This window comes from Erythrolamprus reginae, chromosome 1, assembly GCF_031021105.1.
Source record: "Erythrolamprus reginae isolate rEryReg1 chromosome 1, rEryReg1.hap1, whole genome shotgun sequence".
In the NCBI taxonomy this organism is placed as follows: Eukaryota; Metazoa; Chordata; class Lepidosauria; order Squamata; family Dipsadidae; genus Erythrolamprus; species Erythrolamprus reginae.
Window position 1 is genome coordinate 273554200 of NC_091950.1, and position 21423 is coordinate 273575622.

Genomic DNA, 21423 nt, shown 5'->3' on the forward strand with positions numbered 1-21423 from the left:
CAATGCTGTTGCAGTGGGCTCTGGCGCTTAGATCATTAGAGATGAGTACTCCAAGATCCTTTACTGAGTGAGGATCATCAACAAGGTCATGATAATCTAGTTTGTATTTTGTGTTCTGATTATTTTTGCCAATGTGTAAGACCGAGCAATTAATAATATAATAACAGAGTTGGAAGGGACTTTGGAGGTCTTCTAGTCCAACCTCCTGCAGGAAAACCTATACCATTTCAGACAAATGGTTATCCAACATCTTAAAAGCTTCCAGTGTTGGAACATTCACAACTTCTGGAGGCAAGCTGTTCCAGTGATTAATTGTTCTAACTGTCCGGAAATTAGTCCTTAGTTCTAAATTGCTTCTCTCCTTGTTTAGTTTCCACCCATTGCTTCTTGTTCTACCCTCATGTGCTTTGGAGAATAGTTTGACTCCCTCTTCTTTGTGGCATCCCTGAGATATTGGAACACTGCTATCATCTCCCCTTGTTCTTCTTTTCATTAAACTAGACATACCTAGTTCCTGCAACCGTTCTTCGTGTTTTAGCCTCCAGTCCCCTAATCATCTTTGTTGCTCTTCTCTGCATTCTTTCTAGAGTCTCAATATCCTTTTTACATTGTGGCGACCAAAACTGAATGCAGTATTCCACGAGTGGCCTTACCAAGGCATTATAAAGTGACATTAACCTTTCACGTGATCTTGATTCTATCCCTCTCTTAATGCAGCCTAGAACTGTATTGGCTTTTTTGGCAGCTGCTGCACATGCTGGCTCATATTTAAATGGTTATCCACTAGTAGTACTCCAAGATCCCGCTCACAGTTACTAATATTGAGCAAGGTACCATATATACTGTACCCATGAATTTGTTTTTCTTGCCTAAATGTAGAACCTTAATTTTTTCACCATTGAATTTCATTTTATTAGACAGTGCCCAATGTTCAAATCTGTCAAGATCCTTCTGTATCTTCAGCTTATCTTCTGGAGAGTTGGTTATTTCTGCCAGTTCAGTGTCATCTGCAAATTTGATGAGTTCCCCATCTATCCCCTCGTCCAAGTCATTGATGAAGATGTTGAAGAGTACTGGGCCTAAAACAGTGCCTTGGGCTATTCCACTGCATACTTCCTTCCATGTGTATGCAATTCCATTGAGCACATCATGTTGAGTGTGGTTGGTCAGCCAGTTTTGAATCCATCTGGTGTTGTAGCTGTCTAACCCACATTTTTCTACTATATCTAGTAGTAGGTTATGGTCTATTTTATCAAATGCATTACTAAAGTCCAAGTAAATTATATTGACACCATTCCTCTGGTCCACTAATTTTGTCACTTTGTCAAAGAATGCAATACATTTAGTGTAGCGTGATCTGTTTTGACAAACCCATGTTGGCTTTTGGTTATTCCTTTGTTTGCTTCTAGGTGTTTGTTGATTGATTATAATCTTTTCCAGAATCTTCCCTGGTATTGAGGTCAGTCTGATAGGTCTGTAGTTTCCTGGATCTATTCCTGGCCCCCCCCCTTCTTTTTGAAGATGGGAACTACATCAGCTCTTTTCCAGTCCTCTGGCAGTTCCCCAGTGCTCCAGGATCTTTGAAAGATATAGTTCGGTGGTTCTGAGATCTCATCTGCTAGTTCCTTCAGAACCTTGGGGTGTAATCAATCTGGTTCTGGTGATTTGAACTCGTCTAGGATAGACAGGTGTTCACTATTTTCTTCACTATTTTAACTTGTGTTGCTAATCTATTTTTTGTGATACTGTTTTTGGACTATTTTTTATCTTTGTGTAAAGACAGATGCAAAACATGAGTTAAGTAGCTTTGCTTTCTCCCTGTCGCTTGTCACTTCTTGCCACTTTCTCCCTGCAATGGACCGATTTGTTGATTGAAATTTGAAATTGCCACGTGTTTGACCATTCTGATACATAGTCAAGGGTTTTTTTTGAAGGACTGTAGTATTGTTGGTGGTGTTGAATAGTTTTACCTTACCTGCGAAGAGAACACAGTTGCTTTTTATATTATCATAAATGTAGTTTATGTAAATAATAGAGTTGGTCCTAAAACACTGCCTTGGGGAACACTGCTGTTAAAAGGTATGGGGTTTGATAAAGCAGTTCCTATTTTGACCACTTGTCTATTTGACAGGAACGGAGTTATCCATTTGTGCAGGGGTCCAGAAATGCCGTAAAGTTTTAGTTTTAGAAGTAGTTGGTCATGTACTACTGAGTCAAAAGCTTTGCACAAGTCTATGAAAAATGTGTCTATTACAAGAAAGTGATATAGTAAGAAAGTGATGCATATGGGATGAGAGTTGGGGAGCCTTGTCCTTATTTACCTTAGACCAGTGATGGCGAACTTTTTTTCCTCGGGTGCCAAAGGAGTGTGCACGCATGGTATCGTACATGCACGAGTGCCCACACACACAATTCAATGCCTAGGGAGAGCAAAAACAGCTTCCCCCCCCCCCTCCGGAGGCCCTATGGAGGCCGGAAGCATCCTGTTTCCCAACTTCTGGTGGCCACAGTAGGCTCATGTTTTGCCCTCCCCAGGCTTCAAAGGCTTCCCTGGAGCTGGGGGGAGGGTAAAAATGCCACCCCATCCCCCTGGAGGCTCTCTGGAAGCCAAAAACCTGCTCCCAAAGCCTCTGTGCAAGCCAAAAATCAACTGGCCACCTGCATGTTGCAGCTGAGCTAGGGCAATGGCTCATGTGCTAGCAGACATGGCTCCATGTGCCACCTATGACACCCATGCCATAGGTTCGCCATCACTGCCCTAGACCCTGACTTAGTGAAGACCATCTAATGAGCAGTCTATTGCAGAAGGATATTGAAAACCTCAAACCCAATAGCTATAAGGCTTATATACCACCCCATAGTGCTTTATAGAATTCTCTGAGCAGTTTACAATGTCAGCATATTACTCCCAACTGTCTGGCTCCTCATTTTACCAACCTCAAAAGGATGGAAGGCTGAGTCAACCTTGAGGCGGTCAGGATCAAACTCCTGGCTGTGGGCAGTTTGCCTGCAATACTGCATTCTATCCACGGTGCCATACAGCTTAATAGGGTATCTCCAGCATATAGCTGAAGACTTTTTTCATATGAGTTAATAATTGTTTAGAATAGGTGGTCAGTGTGCTGGAAAGAGAGCTTAAGATTTATTGTTATAGATTGTAAAATCTATTCTCTTTACTCTTTTGGATCAGCATGGAATTTATTTATTTATTTATTTATTTATTTATTTATTTATTTATTTATTTATTTATTTATTTATTTATTTATTTATTTATTTATTTATTTATTTATTTATTTATTATTTGGATTTGTATGCCGCCCCTCTCCGAAGACTCGGGGCGGCTCACAACAAGTGGAACAAATCATAAATAATCCGACTAAATTTAAAATATTTGAAGATTTTAAAAAAAAAACCCATATACTAACAGACACGCACACAAGCATACCATGTATAAATTAGACATGCCCAGGGGGAGATGTTTCAGTTCCCCCATGCCTGACGGCAAAGGTGGGTTTTAAGGAGTTTACAGAAGGCAGGAAGAGTAGGGGCAGTTCTAATCTCCGGGGGGAGCTGGTTCCAGAGGGCCGGTGCCGCCACAGAGAAGGCTCTTCCCCTGGGGCCCGCCAACCGACATTGTTTAGTTGATGGGACCCGGAGAAGGCCCACTCTGTGGAATGCTAAGAGAAGCCTGCAGGACTGAGGTGGGGGTGGGAGTGGCAGAAGATACAGCCACACTTTGACCTAAATTACTATCTGAAATCAAGTTCTGCTATTTTTTTCCTCCAGGCCCTAAGATAAAAATCTTTTCCATGGTTTTTCCACCCGGTTAGCTGTGCGCAATTCTCAGAGATTGCTTGGACAAATCCCTGCAGTTTTCTTGGCAAGATTTTTGAGAAGTGCCCTTGCCATTGTTTCTTTCTTATGGCTGAGAGAAGGTGACTGGCCTAAAAAAAATGCTATTGAAAACATATTGTAAGCCACCCTGAATCTAAGGAGAAGGGCGGCATAAAAATAATCAAATAATCAAACAAACAAACAAACAAACAAACAAACAAACAAACCATCTGGCTTTGTATCTAACTCATAGTCTCCAAGTTTCTAACGTGGTAACTTAACCGCTATCCCAAGGTGATTCTATCTTTCTAATATAGTTTCTTTTTCATGAAGGGGATTTCCATCTGTGCTCTTTCAAGGTTACACCATAATGAAATGAACAGCTTCTTGACCAACACCTTCTATTGTGTTGCAGAAAAATCAGATAACAAGCTGGTTTCCCTGAATTAGCTCTGAACATTTTTGTTTATTTTTTTAAATGAGTGTCATTCAAAACATCACATTGTTAATTAAATCATATTTTCCGGTTCTACACTACCAGTTTAGTTAAATTCACAAAGTAGGCGAATAATTTAGGGTTTAGGCAAGAGGTTCTTTTGTTTGAAAGAATTTATAGCTCAAATTGCATTCCATCCTTCCTTATGCATATAGCATTCTTAGAATATTTTTGATTAGGGAAAGAATGCAGTTGGTTTAAAAAAAAAAACAGTTACCAATCATATTGGACCTATATTTGCAATGAAGTAATATCCTAAATTTGATAATGCACTAAACTTTGGGGTTTGGGGGCAACATGGATAGCAAACAAGCAGAAAAACAAACGAATCATCAAAAATGAGGAAGAGAATTGGGAATAAATATTAGTTGCAATGAAACATTATAATGTTTCATCACAGCTAATACTTATTCTGCATCAGTTACAGATGGAATGAGGAAGAATACAAATATACAAAATGGGTCTGTCAGGTGCAGAAATGATATTAAATTTAACCCAAGTTTTTCCAAAGAATAAGGATGTGCAGCTGAAATTTTTTAAACAATTGTTGTTTTAATATTTACATCATGTCTAATGACCTATTGCCCCCCCACCCTCTGATGGTTTAATGTAGTGAATAAGGTGCTATTACCTGACTTCACAGATCACACTGGAATGAAAACCAAACTACAATTATGACTTAACATAATATGTGAAACTGGTTAGTAAAAATATCCTTAATGGTAGATGGCACACAGAGGCAAATAATGAACTGTACATCAAGATGCACAAACTGAAATTTACATACTTTAGACTTGGACATAAGTATGCAACAGCACGGTTATGAAGCTACTGCAAATGTTGTTGTTGTTGTTATTATTATTATTATTATTATTATTTATTGGATTTGTATGCCGCCCCTCTCCGCAGACTCGGGGCGGCTAACAACAGCAGTAAAACAGTACAACAAAATCCAATACTAAAAAAGCAGTTGAAAACCCATTATATAAAAACCAATCATACATACAAACATACCATACATAAAATTGTGAAGGCCTAGGGGGAAAGTGTATCTTAGTTCCCCCGTGCCTGGCGACAGAGGTGGGTTTTAAGCAGCTTACGAAAGGCAAGGAGGGTGGGGGCAATTCTAATCTCTGGGGGGGAGTTGGTTCCAGAGGGTCGGGGCCGCCACAGAGAAGGCTCTTCCTCTAGGTCCCAACAAGCGACATTGTTTGGTTGACGGGACCCGGAGAAGACCCACTCTGTGGGACCTAACTGGTCGCTGGGATTCGTGCGGCAGAAGGCGGTCCCTGAGATATTCTGGCCTGGTGCCATGAAGGGCTTTATAGGTCATAACCAACTGCAAAAATGTTATTTTTGCAATCTCAATCAATTGTAAACATATATGTTTATGTATTTTCTGGTGCTCTGGTTACTTTTTGTTAGAGAACCCTTTTGGGAAAATCAACTTTTTATCTCCACATTTTATTTGTGGGGGGGGGGGGTTGCCTCCTAAATTTTTATAACTACCTCTATCCTTAATCCCCCAGTTTTTTAATTTGTGACTTAAGAAAACAAAATAGTGATGGGAAACAAGCACAGCACAAAGAGGAAAATGGAACACAAGCAAACAAGCAAATGTACAGTATTTTCATATCAACAAAACATTATCATTCTAACAGACTTTTCAACTGAAGTTGAACTGTTTGGATCCTTTTCATTCTAAAGTTTAGGACAACTGAACTGTTCAACTTGCAATGTAAAATAATATGATGCTTTGAAAAGGTGTTTGATAACAGCCCCATACGAAGTCATTACAAATGGCAAGTTTCTATGCTGAAAGTCAACGAAGCAGTGGAAGTGATGTGCCGGTGTCTGGAGGCTGTTGGGGCCTGGATGGGTGTCAACAGACTCAAACTCAACCCTGATAAGACGGAGTGGCTGTGGGTTTTGCCTCCCAAGGACAATTCCATCTGTCCGTCCATCACCCTGGAGGGGGGAATTATTGACCCCCTCGGAGAGGGTCCGCAACTTGGGCGTCCTCCTCCATCCACAGCTCAAATTAGAGAAACATCTTTCAGCTGTGGCGAGGGGAGCGTTTGCCCAGGTTCGCCTGGTGCATCAGTTGCGGCCCTATTTGGACCGGGAATCACTGCTCACAGCCACTCATGCCCTCATCACTTCGAGACTCGACTACTGTAATGCTCTCTACATGGGGCTACCTTTGAAAAGTGTTCGGAAACTTCAGATCATGCAGAATGCAGCTGCGAGAGCAATCATGGGCTTTCCAAAAAATGCCCATGTAACACCAACACTCCGCAGTCTGCATTGGTTGCCGATCAATTTCCGGTCTCAATTCAAAGTGTTGGTCATCACCTATAAAGCCCTCCATGGCACCGGACCAGGGTATCTACGAGACCGCCTTCTGCCGCACGAATCCCAGCGACCGGTTAGGCCCCACAGAGTAGGCCTTCTCCAAGTCTCGTCAACAAAACAATGTTATTTGGCGGGGCCCAGGGGAAGCCTTCTCTGCCGCAGCCCTGACCCTCTGGAACCAACTCCCCCCGGAGATTAGAATTGCCCCCACCCTCGACTTTCGTAAGCTCCTAAAAACCCATCTCTGCCGTCAGGCATGGGGGAACTGAGATATTCTTTCCCCCTAAGCCTTTACAATTTATGCATGATATGCTTGTTTGTATGTATGTTTGGTTTTACAAATAAGGGGTTTTTTAAAGATATTTTTAGGATTGGATTTACATGCTGTTTTTGTTGCTGTTGTTAGCCGCCCCGAGTCTGCGGAGAGGGGCGGCATACAAATCCAATAAATAATAATTATTATTGTTATTGTTATAATTATATTGCATTACCGTTCATGCAACATGGCAAACTGACTTTTTAACCATGACCTACTAAACAAGCCTCAATAGTGAATTCTTTTAACATTCGCAATAGGTAAATTTAATTTGGATATCCATTTCATAAAAAAATATAATTAATTACAATTATATTAACTTAATATAATTATTTCAAAAACATTTGTGTTACAAACTGAAACAACTGCAATTCAGTAGCAATGACTTATTAATGGTATATAAATGGTTGGATTTACAATATATACTAAACTAAAACCAAACAAACCACCTTTGACTTAGCAGTGTAAGAATTCACTTTGTTTTGTTAGCCTAGTTTATAGAATGTCTAAAAAGAAACTTATTTTCATAGGAAAAACATTTGGTTGATTTCTGATTATAATCAGCAAACAAGAAAGTAAAACTGAAAAACTGTATTATTCTGATATTCACTGAGCTATGATTATTTAAATCTGGTATCATGTGGAAGAATGACAGATAAGGTGAAATGAATTCATTTTAAAAATGAATTCCGTCTTCAATTTTCTCCACCAATATGTCAATATATACAGTAGTTTATTCTTCAATAGCACTACGTCTTCATCAAAGATAAACAACCTTGTTCGATTTAGATTTGTATTTCATTTATTTCAATTTAGATTCTCCAAATTCCAATATTATTTTAATCCAGATATTCAATTTTACTGTTCTTCCAGATGTTTTTAGCTTCAAATAGATCCATGCCCAATCTGCACGACTAATGTAGTGTTCATTCTAAATCTAATCACAATGCTATTTCTTCTACATACATCCCTAGCATGGAATACTGTACATTCTTAATACTAAATTGTTGAGACACAGATTTTCACCTTGTGGTATCTCCAGCAATAAATGCCTGTTCTACTTGAGAACTGTTCTACTATTTTTAATGTATTTATTTAGATAATGTATACTGCTGCCCACCTCACAGAGCTCTGGAGAAGTTGTAACACATTAAAGTGTATTGTAGACTCAGGATAGAATATTCACTATTTTAGAATAAAAGGATTGTGCACATGCAGAACAACTTTCCTTCCTTGAGAAGTGTCCATTTAAGACTTCTGGAAACCTTTTCTAGCATGGAAAATGTGAATTTGTCAGAGTCAATATTAGAAATTAATTGAACACAACCAGCAATATTCTATTCCTGAAAAACACCTTTATAAACTAAAATCTGAATTGAAAATATGGAACATTTGTAGGGTTTTATTTATTTTAAAGCTGCAGTCTGTTGTGAAACTACCCAGAACAAAAACCCAGGATCACTTTTCAAGAGTAAGATGGGCAGCATACAAATGTACTAAACCTTGCATTTGAATTGCTTTGGGGAGGGGGCTGCAATGCTCCTGCAGGTCAGGCAAGCCAATGGATAATTTAGAACCATAATACTGGAGAGAGAAGCTTTCTTCTAGACATTCATAAAAATCAATTATTTGTGACATCTCGATTCGCAAATTATAGAAGAAATTTTATGAACACCCTTCGCCTGATGCCTGTCCTCGTAGACTCTTATCCTCATTCTGCATGGGAGTAATTTGGGTCTGGGCTGTTCCACAATAAAATCTGAGAAGTTCTACTTCGTGAGTAACAAGCTGACCCCACACACAGGAGTTGCCGCCATGAAAACCACTGAATTTAACCGCACGGTGCTAAAGGGATCTGTCAATCTTGAGCTTGAGGGGAATCACACTCGACGCGGAGGATAGCAATGCTACCAAGATCTCTCATCTCTATCCCGAAGTGATGCTACTTTACAGGTCGGCTTGTAAGTAGCACTGCATTACAAAAGGCTATCACGACTACTGCTTCTGGAACCATCTCAAAGCGACAACCCATCAAGTTAAGATTCCTTCGCGGAAGAATTCTGGTTGCCTTTCAGAAGTGCAACAAGAGGACCAGAGTCGAAGGAATAGCAGCAGCAGCCGACCAATGGGAGCGAGGCTACGGCTTGCCCCACCCACCCCGTCTGTCTGCGAGCTTGACCGGCCACGGCTATTTAGCCGACTTTCTCTGAACCGGTTTCCACCGGCTTTCTCCGCCTTTCCTTCGCCCCGCCCTCAATTCGCGCCTTTCTAGCATTCTTCTTTGGCCTTCTTCCCTCTCCCCCCCCACCCCGCATCCTCAGCTGCCCGCCCACTGCCACACGCCTGGCCATATCGGCTCAACTGGCCCGAGCCCTCCGATTGGCCGGGAGAGGTGCCATTCGGCAAGAGGCGTTTGTGACGCTTGGCGGCCGACCTTTGAAGGCGTCACGCTAAGGGGCGGGGCGTCGCACGATTGAGCGCTGGAAGAGTGCAAGGCGGTGCTTAAGACATCTCTGCCCGCCCCCGTCCCCCTACTTGCCTTGCGCGAACGAACGGAAGCGCCCTTCCTCCGCCTCTGGCCCCCCTCCCTCCTCCAGCCGCTTTTTCTTTCTGCCGTCAGTGCCGCGTTAGCAACAGCTTCGTCGCCAGCGGCCGGAGCTCCTCCTCTTTTCGCCTTCTTCTGGCATCCCCGACTCTCTCTCGCTCTCTCTCTCTCTCCCCGGCTGCTCCGCGCCCTGTATGGTCCATCGCCGCCGCCCTGCTCCGGCACCACCTCCGCCGCCGCCTCCTTCTCCAGTTCCCTCCGGCTTAGCTCCTCCTGCCCCCGGCGGTGGCGCCCTCAGCACCGAGGCTGTATGATCAGGCTACAGTCTTCAATGAGTAACCATATTCCTGTGAGTAAAACGGCCCCTTTCCCGGGCTTGCCAACCCTGCGCTAATATCCGTCTCTCCTTCCCCCTCCCTCCATGTTTGCCTCTTTTGTTCGCTGGGTCTCCGCGCCGGCCGAAGGCAGGCAGACGAGCCCGACCCGGCTGCCGTCCTTCCCGCCGGTCACGCGTTGTTAAAACTTAAGTGGTCGTTGGCTGGCCGTTTCCCGCGCCCGCGACTCCCTTTTCCTTCCCTTCGCCACCAGCGGGAAGAAACGGCCGCTGCGAGCTTCTCTCCCACCCACCCCCTCCTCGGGCTGTAGTCGGGAGATGTGGGACGTGGCAAGCGAGGAGACGGGGACGCCGGAGGGGGTAGCAAGGGAGTGTCTGGGCGGGAGGGAGACGCCGCTGTCTGGCGAAAGAAGGGCTGGGGAGAAGCTGAGAAGGGGGGGAGGAAATAACACACACACGCCAGTCAATTGCCGGCCTTAGGACCGCTGCTAGGAAACGAAGCGGGGAGGTGTATGGTTGTGTAGCTCTCCCACCTCCAGCCCACATTTGCAGCCTTTTGGGGGTGGGAGGGAAGCGTCGCAACCGGCCCGAGCACGTGGTCACTACGAGAAGTGCTCCAGCCCTGCCCGGCATTTCGGACCTGGCCCTCCCTGCCTCCCTCCCTTTCTCCTTGTACCCCCCCGCCCCCCCAACAACGGCGAACAATGTAAGGAAGGTAAGAACGAACCTGATCTGAATGAAAAGCACTCCTCCTCCCTTCCTTCTCCACCACCACCCTCCCCACAATCTCCCGGTCCGCCAAGCTCGAGTGAGTTTCGGATTCCTTTGTGTGCTCATTCGGAACAGCAGGAAACTCCCGCGCTTAAAACCGGGTTTGAACTGCTTTGGATCGACTACGCCTGGGGGAAAAAGGGGAGAGAGATGTGGAGCCGACACGTATGTGTTGCTGAGGAGGAGAAAGAAGGAAGGGGTTTCTTCGGGATCCTTTGATCGGGAATGGGAGGGGGGAGGAGAGCAGAGAAAGAGAGAGAAAATGCCTCGTGGCTGTCCGATCTTGGGGTGGGAGAGTTTTTGGGAGCGTGAAAATGGGTAGCAATGAAGGGAATTCTTGAGTTTGTGCCCTCTCCGAGAGCCGGGTTGACTTTTTTGGGGGGAGAGGGGGCTTCTCGTTATAGCCGACCCTGTCCTAGGGCGGTCCCCGTCCTTTTGTACCATTCGAGTGGTGCTGGGTGGCCCCGATCTCCTCCCGTTGACGAGCCCAAACGCTTTGGCCACGCGTGGGCCAGGAAAGGGGGGAGAAGGGAAAACGGAGTAATCTTCCACTTGGGAAACAAGTTAAGACTTGTTCGCGCCGCGCTGCCTGGCCGGCGGCCGCCCCTCCTGGCCTGCCGCGTGTGGTGGAGAGCTTAAGGGCTATTGCGCTACCGCCGAGTGAGTCACGAAGAGGGGCGGGGGCGGAGGCCGAGGCGAGAGAGCCGGGAAGACATTTGGCGGGCTGCGTGGCCTTTTTCCCTTCACGCGCCTCCTGCCTGCAGATAACGGGTCGCTCCTTCCATTCATAAACTGCTGCCTGGCGCGCTGAGCTTTCCTCGCAGCGGGGGATGGGAAGGGACTAGGTCTAGTGCCCCCTCCTAAATCGATGGGATGTCGGCACAGTATATAGGCCGCGTTACAGAAGAAGTCGAAGGAATACGGGAGGAAAAGGCAGCTTTCAAACCTCCCCTCCTGCCTGTTGGTGGGAAAGGCAGCTTTGTTTCCAAGGATTTTTAATCGCTTCAGCATTTTAATCTTGACATGTGGAATTACTTCCTTTTGTGAGAGACTTCGAAAAGGCAGTGAGGCACTTTATTAATGTGTGTTAAAGAGTATTGTATTTTCTTCCCCTAAGGTAGAGGTCATAGTAGGCTGTCATTTAAAAGATATTTCAGTCTTCTCAAATGATTTTTTTTCCTGGGTTCTTTCAACTGGGGGGTTCAGAGCTATAATTCAATGCTCAGCTGCTTGACATTAATTCAGGCTGCATCTAAATATTGCAAAAGCCTTATGGTAATATTTCAATCGATGTCACTTAGCGAAAGAATATCAATTCATAATTAGTCAAGAGGAAAGAATTAGCTGCAATCTAATTATTTCAAATTACAATATATTATATAGGTTGGAAATTCCAAAGTCTGTAAAAGATACTTATTTTACAGTGGTACCCAAACTTTTAATAAGGGAGGAGGTATATATTTTATAACTGCAAAAATTCTGGCAACAATATGTTCTGCTTTTAGTCCTTGTTAGTCTGTTTCTCTTCCATTTTTTCTTAAATGTATTGTGTACTTTCCTGGTCCTATAGGTGATCCTTATTTCTCTTGTGCCATTTTGAACAGGGACCTTTTCTGCCGGATGGTATAATTATTATCCAGGCATCTTCCATGAAGATTGCTGCAGTATGTTTTTAAGTTAGAGACATGCTACAGTACTATGTACCTGAAAATGTTTACAGTATTTTTGAAGGGTTTGAGTTGGCTACAAGAGCAACTTATCTGGAACTTTACTACCTTGGAAACATGGCACTAGTTTTCTACAGTGAACATACTTTAAGTCTCAAACCAGTGGTTCTGTTCTCCAAAGTAAATATGGGACTTCTCCTGGAGCAGGTTCCTCCTGTCAAATGCTCTGTAAGGATATGCACTCTAATGAAGTTTGTTTGTTTATTTATTAAACATATTTATATGCAGCCCAACTCCCAAAGGATTCTGAAGTTCTTGAACTCCGGAAGTTCAAATGAAATACACCACTCAGCCTTTTATAAATATAAGAGTACTGATGGTAAGAGTATTTTGTAAAACCAGCCAAAGCACAGAAACAGATTTAACCTGTTTGGTGGGGATTTTTTTTAAGAGGAAGTGAGTTTATGCAAATGATCATTGGGAGCAAGATGTTAAGTGAAAGGTTAAATTAGCAGAGATTGGTAGTACTGTAGATGTTTTGACCAATTGTATTATTCAAATTCTTCCCCATCTTGCTATATTCAACTATTTTGTTTTTTTCTTTATTAGTGATATGTCAAATGCTACTTATAAAAATCCTCTCCCCCTCTTTCTAGTTTAATTTTATGCCAGGACATAAACTGCTCAACAGTTATTGCATGAAAAGATTTCTGAAGAACTGCTTCCCATCAACTTTATACTAAACCTTTATTTATATAAATTACTTATGTAAATAATTTAAGGTGGCAAACATGCTTAACAATCCATCTTGCTGTTTTCCCACAACAACCCTCTGAGGCAGGTTAGGATAAGAGAGTGACTGACCCAAGTCATCCAGCTAGTTTTCATGCTTAAAGTGGGACTAGAACTCATGATCTCTAAATTTGTAGCTTAGTAGTACCTTAACCACTTGATTAAACTGGCTTTATATGACAACAGTATGAAAGAGGAGCAGCACAGGTCCCTTTTACATATATACTGCTCAAAAAAATAAATGGGATACTTAAACAACAGAACATAACTCCAAATAAATCAAACTTCATTGAAATCAAACTGAAGCAACACTAATTGACAATCAATTTCATTTTGTTGTCAGCACATTCAACTTTGTACAAAGAAAGTATTCAATGAGAATATTTCATTCATCCGGATCTAGGATGTGTTATTTGAGTGTTCTCTTTATTTTTTTGAGCATTGTGTTTGGAATGAGTTAGTGACTGGCCCAAAGTGCTTTATTCAAACCCTGGATTGAAACTATCTTGCTCAAAAGTCTAGAACTGTGGAGCATTCTGTACAAAAAGAGCATTAGTAAAATGCTGCTTTGGTTTAAATATATCAGCTGTAAATATATATATTTTACTGAAATACTTAAAATAAGAGGGTTTTTTTTCCTTCCAGAACATTCTTAATATGTATCTGAAACATGGTACCTTTGCCAATAGTCATTTTTAACACTTTTAATATGTAGTATCTCACTTAACTTAACTGCTTTTGATTGCTAATTAATGTGTGAACCATCTTTATTACTTTGATTCTATGTGCACAGGCATTCCCAGTAAAATGTGTACATTGTTCTGTCATAATATTGCTGAATTATTTATCTTGCTCCCTCTGATGAGTACCTAGTGTACGTCTTTTCAGAATACTTTTTATCGTCTGAACATCTTCCGGGCTCTATTTTCATATCTGTGTAAAAAAATCTATTTTGCCTGACCTTTCATTTCAGTGTTTGTATTCTTGATTTGCTTGGGATAGATTTAATTTTCTTGCTCAATAAGATGCACACCAATCTACTTCCTTACTATTTTTGTTTATTTCTTGGAATCTGCTATTTATTGGCTCCTCTTAGAATAGCGGTGAAACCTTGTGAAACAATAGTATTTATGTCATAATATGTGGTAGTATGTTATCAATACCTAAGATAGATAACATTCTGTTTTTATGAACATTTTTACGTCTTTATGTTAAACCATTGGTCTGCCAGGTCTTTCATCAAACAGGTTGCATCATGCTTAGCATAGTGTATTAAAGTCCAAAAAAGGTGACATTCTGCTTAGACTGTTGCTATGTTTCTTTTAATGCCCCACATTAAATGAGAACCTGCAATCCCATTGCGATTATTAGTCCCTGTTTTCTAATTTAGGATGTTTGCTGCAATCTGAAGAGTTAAAGGAAAATAGAATAAATGGTACTAGTAAATTGTTTTTCCAACTCTGAAGGGGAGTACTGATCTTTAATGTACAAGCTTTGTTCTGGGTACATGTAATAAATTGTTCTCTTCTGCTGGCTGCTAGAAGCAAGACTGCTTTTGTGCATCAGAAATATTAAATTTAAATATTATTTTGAATATTGTTCAGTGAGGTTTGCCCCCTCCTTGAGAAATAGAAAAAGTAAGAACTATTAGCCTGAATGTTACTTCTATTACTCACTCAATGTTTCAATCTTGGTTAAAAACAAGCCATGAACTATGCTTAACAGCAACAATTTACTGTGCCAACCAATTGGTGAACTGTAGGAGGCCTTTCAAAAGGACAGAACTGAATTTTCTTTGTTATGATTTAAGAGTGGGAATGTGAACTCTTCTTTGTCCAAGGGTCTCGTGCCTCCATCTCCGTTTCCCCATTTTTGGTTAGAAAACTCATGCTGCTGAAATTCTGCCATTAAACGTTTACTGTGCAATCTTGATATACTCTAGTGTGGGCTGTAGAGGGAATTCTGGGGCCTGGGGCTTGCTCATTATTGCCTATTGCCTCAGTAAATGTAGGTTATCTTAAAACATGCAGTGTGATTAATACTTAATGAAGTTGTGGGGTTATTTCAGTTAGTTTGTTTGAAAATTCAGAACATATATAACAGCTATATTTCCTGACTCTTGCATGTTTATTTAACACTTAGACACTTGGAAAGTGTATCTTTAGCCATTGACCACTGTTCCTTTTTCTCTTTGCAGCAGTTCTGTGGTGTTCTCGGTCACACATTTATGGAGTTTCTGAAGGGCAGTGGGGACTACTGCCAGGCACAGCACGGCCTTTATGCAGACAAGTGAACTGTAGAAATTGATTACTGCTCCACCAAGAAGCCCCCTTAAAGAGTGGTTACCACAATAAGCAGAAGTATTGGATTGAAATTGGCAGCGCATTTTACAAAGGAGTTCTGACCTGGATGGGGTAACCTCGGTGCACTGCCTTTCTTTTTGCCTCAGTATTACAAGATTGAAGATTTGCTGCTTCTTGTTTAGGAGGTTCATTTCATTCCCTTTTCCTCCCAACTTCATATTTGTTGGCACTGGAAACTTTTAGTGGCTTTTTGTGAAGTAGATTTTAATTTCTCCATTAATCAGTTAGGATTTTTTTAAAAACAAAAACAAAAAACTGTCAGCCATTGCACATTTTAACTAAATAAAACCATGGCCCGAATGAACCGCCCAGCTCCTGTGGAAATCACCTACAAGAACATGAGATTCCTTATCACTCATAATCCAACCAATGCAACTTTAAACAAGTTCATAGAGGTAAGCAGTGTCCAGAATGCTGATTTATTCTGTGATTTTAACTTTTAAAATTATAGTGGTCTCCTAAAACGTACATTTCAGTTCCTTAAGTTGGCTTCAGCATCTTTCTGTTTGGTCAGGTAAAAAATCGTTCAGATTTGTTTATGGTTGTCCAGTGGTTCATTCATAGGGTGCATTTAAATACATTTAAACAACAAGGTGAGGCTGCATAAAGGCAGCTCAAGCTGCATGGAGGGTTATATTGTGATTTACTGTAGTGGTAAAAATGAGATACTCTGCGAAACAAATCACTGTATGATAAACTGTTAACTTCTTACCAAGTATAGTACTAAAATCATAAACATTAGCATAGTTGATTCAGTTAAAGACATAACTCTGATTTTCTTTTAGGAACTTAAAAAGTATGGAGTAACTACAATAGTAAGAGTATGTGAAGCCACTTATGACACTGCTCCATTAGAAAAAGAAGGCATTCAAGTTTTGGTGAGTAGCTTCTTGAACAGTTTGAGATACTAGCCTGTGAAGTTTATTGCAGTCCTTGTTATTCAGCATTCATTAATCTGGAGTATTAAAGTTTAATGTTTGAATTAATACCTAATCTTACTGGGAATGAGAGGCTATAGTCTTAAAAGACAGTGTGCAGCCTGAAAATAGTACAAGCTTGGAATGAAAATATGAAGAAATTACAGTGGGGCAATGTTGCTGTCAGGTATGGTATTGCACAATCACAAGTTAAAAGGTGAGCCACTCTACCTTCCCAATTACCTGCACCCATTCCATCAGGTCTGGCAGAAGTGTCCTATTGTGGGTCCTATCTGTAGGATGGGAAGATAGAACCCAGGAGATAGCTTTTTCTGCTGTGGCGTTTGCTTTGTGGACTTCAGTCCCTCCTGAAATCTCTCCAGACCTTTCAGAAATCCATTGAAACTTGGTTGTGTCAAGAATCTGGGCCTAGGGAATCATAAGATAGTGATGGGAAACTTTTTTGGGCTTGGGTATTAAAAGAATACTCCCACGTTGTCCCCCCATGCATACACACAATCTCCCCCCTTTGGCCCGTTGACCTGTTTTTCACCATCCCAAGGCTTCAGGAGGCTTTCCTGAAGCCTGGGGAGAGTGAAAATGGCCAAAAGGAAGGCTGAAAATTAGCTGGCCAGCATGCGCATGCATGCTGCAGCTGTCATAGGGCAACGCCTCGCGTGCACTCAGATAAGGCTCCCCATGCCACCAATGGCATGTGTGCCATAGGTTCACCATCACTGTCATAAGGAATGGTTAGTTGACTAGTGTTGTGGTTAGCTCTGGCCCAGCTTCTGCCCCAAGGAATGTGGAGGTGGAGGTGGGGGAGACATCCACATGCCGCAGGCCTGTTTTGCTCCCAGTAGAATCTGACGACGAAGTCTCCTCTGACCAAGGAAGCGAGAGTGACAGGGAAGAGGGGAGTTTGGCAGACAGCCCAGGAGGAGATCAGTCATCTGTATCATCCCTGGATTCTGAACAAGAATTAATGACACATCCATGCATGCGTAGAGTGATGCATAGGAGACAACAACTGAAGGATTATTACAAGAGAAAATGAGGCCATCTGTGGTTGGGTGGGGCTGCTGGAATTAGTGCTACAGATAAAAGTGCAGCCTGGTGTTTTAGCCTCATGGCAGTTTATCTGATTCATTGTTTCGTCAAGATAATGGTTTTTGCTCTTTAGGATTGTGTGTGTGGACTCTCTGGACTTTAGAATTGGACTCAATTTCTCAGTTATTGGGTGAGCAATTGGATTGCATTTAACCTGTGCCTTGTGTGTACCAGAAAATCCTTTTGACATTTAAAAAGGGAGCTGTTTCTGTTTTTCTGTTTATAAAAACTTTTGGGTTTTCCTTTTATCGTGTGGTGTGTGTCTTCCTGGACTAATTACCCTGTAATTATGGGCGGTTGAGACACGCCAGCAGAACAACTAGATGGCTCCATTGTTTATAATTTCCTTATATCTCAGGATTTTTTTTCCTCCTAGTGTTTTTGTTGCAAGTGCCGGGCTCACTGGCCCAAAGTGACCCAGCTGGCTTTCATACCTAACTCAGGACTAGAACTCAGAGTCTCCTGATTTCTAGCCTGGTTTGTTAACCATTCAAACTGGCTGCCTAGATTGATCTTTTATAATACTATTTTTAATGTTTTTATGTTTGTTTTGTATGCCATCCAAAGTCATATTGTCTGAGATGGGTGGCCATACGCCTATGATAAATTAAAAGCATGTTTAGAGTAGATCTTAATATACTTTATATATTGTGCCTTACTGGATGCATGACAAATGGCTAACCCCCTAAACAAGTAAGATGGAAATATCTATAATTGTGACTGAGCAGCACTGGCATATAATAGAAGTTTCTCAGAAGTGTAATGTATAAAGCACCATTATCCAACATAATTTAAATAACAATTTTTATTAGCTTGTATCTATAATTTTGAGAAATATGAAACCTAAAACAATTAATGCATTCTTTCCAGGACTGGCCTTTTGATGATGGGGCACCACCATCTCTTCAGATTGTTGATGATTGGCTAAATCTTCTGAAAGTTAAATTTCGTGAAGAGCCTGGCTGTTGCATTGCTGTACACTGTGTTGCTGGTCTTGGAAGGTAAATTGAAACTTTGAGGTCATAAAAATTATACTTTTGTAGTACATTTATGACTAATTCTGTGCAAATAGAATTGGCAAAAAAAAAAATTATAATCCTGTCCTTTGATAGGTTTTATTAATCAATTTGACTTGGATTTCTAAATATATTAATTGAATCCATTAGTATTATATAAGCTTAATTGCATTGGGATACACAAATATAAGAGTTGGATTGCCTTAAATTACTGAGATTCTGGTTAATAGCATGTTAGTCGTTCTCCAGTATCGGGTCATCTTACCATGCCCACTTGGCCTGATTAGTGGTTAGGAATGGTATATGAAATAGTGTTTATGTATGGACTATTCTGTGTCTGTAATAGCAGTTGGGTAGTTCCTTCTAATACGCAATAACATCAGATGTTTGTATAGGCAGAAGTGGTTTTGGAAATGGGGAGAAGATTAGGGACAAAAATTAATGGTAATGGTGGAGAAAGGGAAGAATTGAAAGACAAGGCTAGTATATATTTCTCTTTCTCTCTCCTTCCTATAGCAGCTCCCATTGGTAATAGACATTATTGAGAGAAGAAAGGGAGCATTCTGCATCCACTTTGCTTTCCTTACCCCAACTGAATTTTGTTTTATGCAAAATCCGAAGCAATTCTAACAATCTAAATATTGCTTTTACCAAAATATATTAAAATGTGTCAAACATTTTTGGATGCAGTAGCTTCTTGAAACAGAAATGTATTTTCCATCTTTGTTAGACAACCCTATGTTGTGGGAAGCCTATTTACAAGATATCCTTTGTTAATGGTAGACACACAGACTTCAATATTCCCCCCCCCCCCCAATTTTTCTAGGGCACCTGTGCTTGTTGCCCTTGCACTTATTGAATGTGGAATGAAGTATGAGGATGCGGTGCAGTTCATAAGACAGTAAGTATTAAAACTATCGCATTTCTTAATTCAAATGATTTTCTGAAATAATTTTCAGAATGGTCCCTTTGGATTTGATTCAGGAGCCATGTTTCAGAATGAAGAGCATTCAACTTCAGCATTTCTTAGGATTCTGCCATATAGTCTGTTGAATTCGAGACATGGCTGCCTGAATGAGTTGCTGACAGAGACAGCTGCCTTTCTTCCAGTATAGGATTGTTCTGATATTAGATTCAAATTCAAATAATCTACTGAAGTGAAGTATATAGAGATATTTTGTAATTTATTGCAGTGCAGGATTAGTAAACTAAATACTTTGATGTAAAAGTTGGGTAAGGAACTTAAAATGGACCATAAAAAAACAATTCTGCTATCTTGAACAGAAAGTATCAAGGGATAAAGTTTCCATTTGAACATCATTTTGTGACTAATATATTCTGTGCTTTTGTTTAGGAAGCGACGTGGAGCTTTTAACAGCAAGCAGCTTCTCTATTTGGAGAAATATCGTCCCAAAATGCGCCTCCGTTTTAAAGATTCAAATGGTCATCGTAACAACTGTTGTATTCAGTAAAAACAAAGCTGCTTGATTGCTGCTTTGGAAATAGAAGACTAAAACTAGAATTGGGCAGGTTACATGGGAAAACTACATGTATGTCTAACTAGATTACATGAAGCTTCTATAGGTGTAGGCCACAATGTTGGCAGGGGAGCAACTTTGTTTAGATGATCTGTTTAGATAACAAATGTACATGGCCTTTTAAAATGTCTTACTGTATGTATCATTAAACTATCCTTAATCATGTAGTTCAGTTTTTTTTCCTTGAAGTCCCAATAGTTATATCAGAACATGTATAGAGATTAGGTGCCAAATGCCCAATACACTCTGTATACCACAGTGTAATAACCCTAATAACTACAACTATATGGACATTTGCCCTTTTCCTAACTGTCTTCTGATTTGGTGGATAGGGCTCCATAGAGTAATCTGCCTATTCACTGTTTGTCTCCCACAGTCACACTATAATGATTATCAGGATTTGCACACAATTTACTGACTTAGTCAGTTTTGGTGTCTAAACTTTTATTACTTAAACCCTCTTTCACAAAACGTTCTCTGGTTATTAATGGAAAAGTAATATGTCACGCTGTACAGAAGCACACAAGTCTTTTAATGACTCCAGACAAAAAGCCTTACAGTTAAATAAATATATATTGGCACAATGTGCGACTTTAGAAGGCCTATAAAAGAATGGGAGGGGACTAATATTTCTAGTAAAATGTTGCCTTTTGTCTTGTGCAGGAAGTATAGAATATGCCCTTTACTTTAGTAAATATATTTTTAATGTAGAAATGCTTTATTGTAGCTGAAAATTCTTAATCATATTTCTGAAGATCTTGTAATTTCTTTTAATGTACTTATTGGAAGTTTACCAACTATTGCTTTGTTGAAGGTGATTTTGTTTTTTCTTGAGTTTCTACCATGAATTTGGTGGATCTCTAATATTTTGTATGCCTTTTGAGCTGCGTAACTTAATATTTGGATACTTGATAATTTGTTATGTAATTGATAAAATGGTGATGTGTATCAATGTTCAACCATATATTTATACTGTCTTGGGAATGTGTGGTTATAGTACTGTGGGGGAAATAATTTGCCAGTGTTCACCAGCTTGTAAAATTTAGTGCGAGAGCTCAAATATCTAAATAAAGTCAAACCTGCATTGCAATTCGCTTCATTTTTGGGAAGAGGTTGTGTGGGGGGGTTGGGGTTGTTTTTTTTTTTTTTTTTGGTAATGAGAAAATAGACTTCTATCAAAATTTTGCTCTAAAGTTCTTCAAAGGGGAAACATAATTTGAGAAAGACATTAATTCTCCTAAATTGAATGTTTTTATATGCATTCTTTTTGTAATGCAAAATCTCCTGTATTTCCACTTAAGGATGCATTGGATTTTTTTAAAAAATATGTTTAACAGTGTTGAAATTGACCCCCACAATTTCTCTTTTA

At 40.7% G+C, this 21423-nt stretch overlaps 2 protein-coding genes across 3 annotated transcripts; both read left to right on the plus strand.

The window, feature by feature from the left end:
• The first annotated feature begins 9527 nt into the window (after positions 1 to 9527).
• Positions 9528 to 15403, plus strand: LOC139156889 (uncharacterized). The gene is made up of 2 exons (XM_070733034.1): positions 9528 to 9895; positions 15308 to 15403. The coding sequence occupies exons 1-2, from the start codon at positions 9857 to 9859 to the stop codon at positions 15401 to 15403; spliced, it is 135 nt and encodes a 44-aa protein (XP_070589135.1). The 5' UTR covers positions 9528 to 9856.
• Positions 15404 to 15763: 360 nt separating this feature from the next.
• Positions 15764 to 21144, plus strand: PTP4A1 (protein tyrosine phosphatase 4A1). Of its 2 annotated transcripts, none has more exons than XM_070733032.1 (5): positions 15764 to 15868; positions 16259 to 16351; positions 18371 to 18501; positions 19343 to 19417; positions 19871 to 21144. In XM_070733032.1, exons 1-5 carry the CDS (start codon positions 15764 to 15766, stop codon positions 19986 to 19988), a joined length of 522 nt encoding a protein of 173 aa, XP_070589133.1. In that variant the 3' UTR covers positions 19989 to 21144. The 2 variants fall into 2 exon arrangements, with proteins under 2 accessions (XP_070589133.1, XP_070589134.1); XM_070733033.1 differs by having other exon boundaries at positions 19875 to 21144.
• Positions 21145 to 21423: the final 279 nt, after the last annotated feature.

Bases quoted from the DNA above. Each gene is read 5' to 3' on its own strand.
- LOC139156889 (XM_070733034.1), top strand. From the start codon at position 9,857: ATGATCAGGCTACAGTCTTCAATGAGTAACCATATTCCT. The intron at 9,896-15,307 runs GTGAGTAAAACG...TTCTCTTTGCAG, and splicing joins CAATGAGTAACCATATTCCT to CAGTTCTGTGGTGTTCTCGG.
- PTP4A1 (XM_070733033.1), top strand. From the start codon at position 15,764: ATGGCCCGAATGAACCGCCCAGCTCCTGTGGAAATCACCTACAAGAAC. The intron at 15,869-16,258 runs GTAAGCAGTGTC...ATTTTCTTTTAG, and splicing joins CTTTAAACAAGTTCATAGAG to GAACTTAAAAAGTATGGAGT. The intron at 19,418-19,874 runs GTAAGTATTAAA...TTGTTTAGGAAG, and splicing joins GCGGTGCAGTTCATAAGACA to CGACGTGGAGCTTTTAACAG.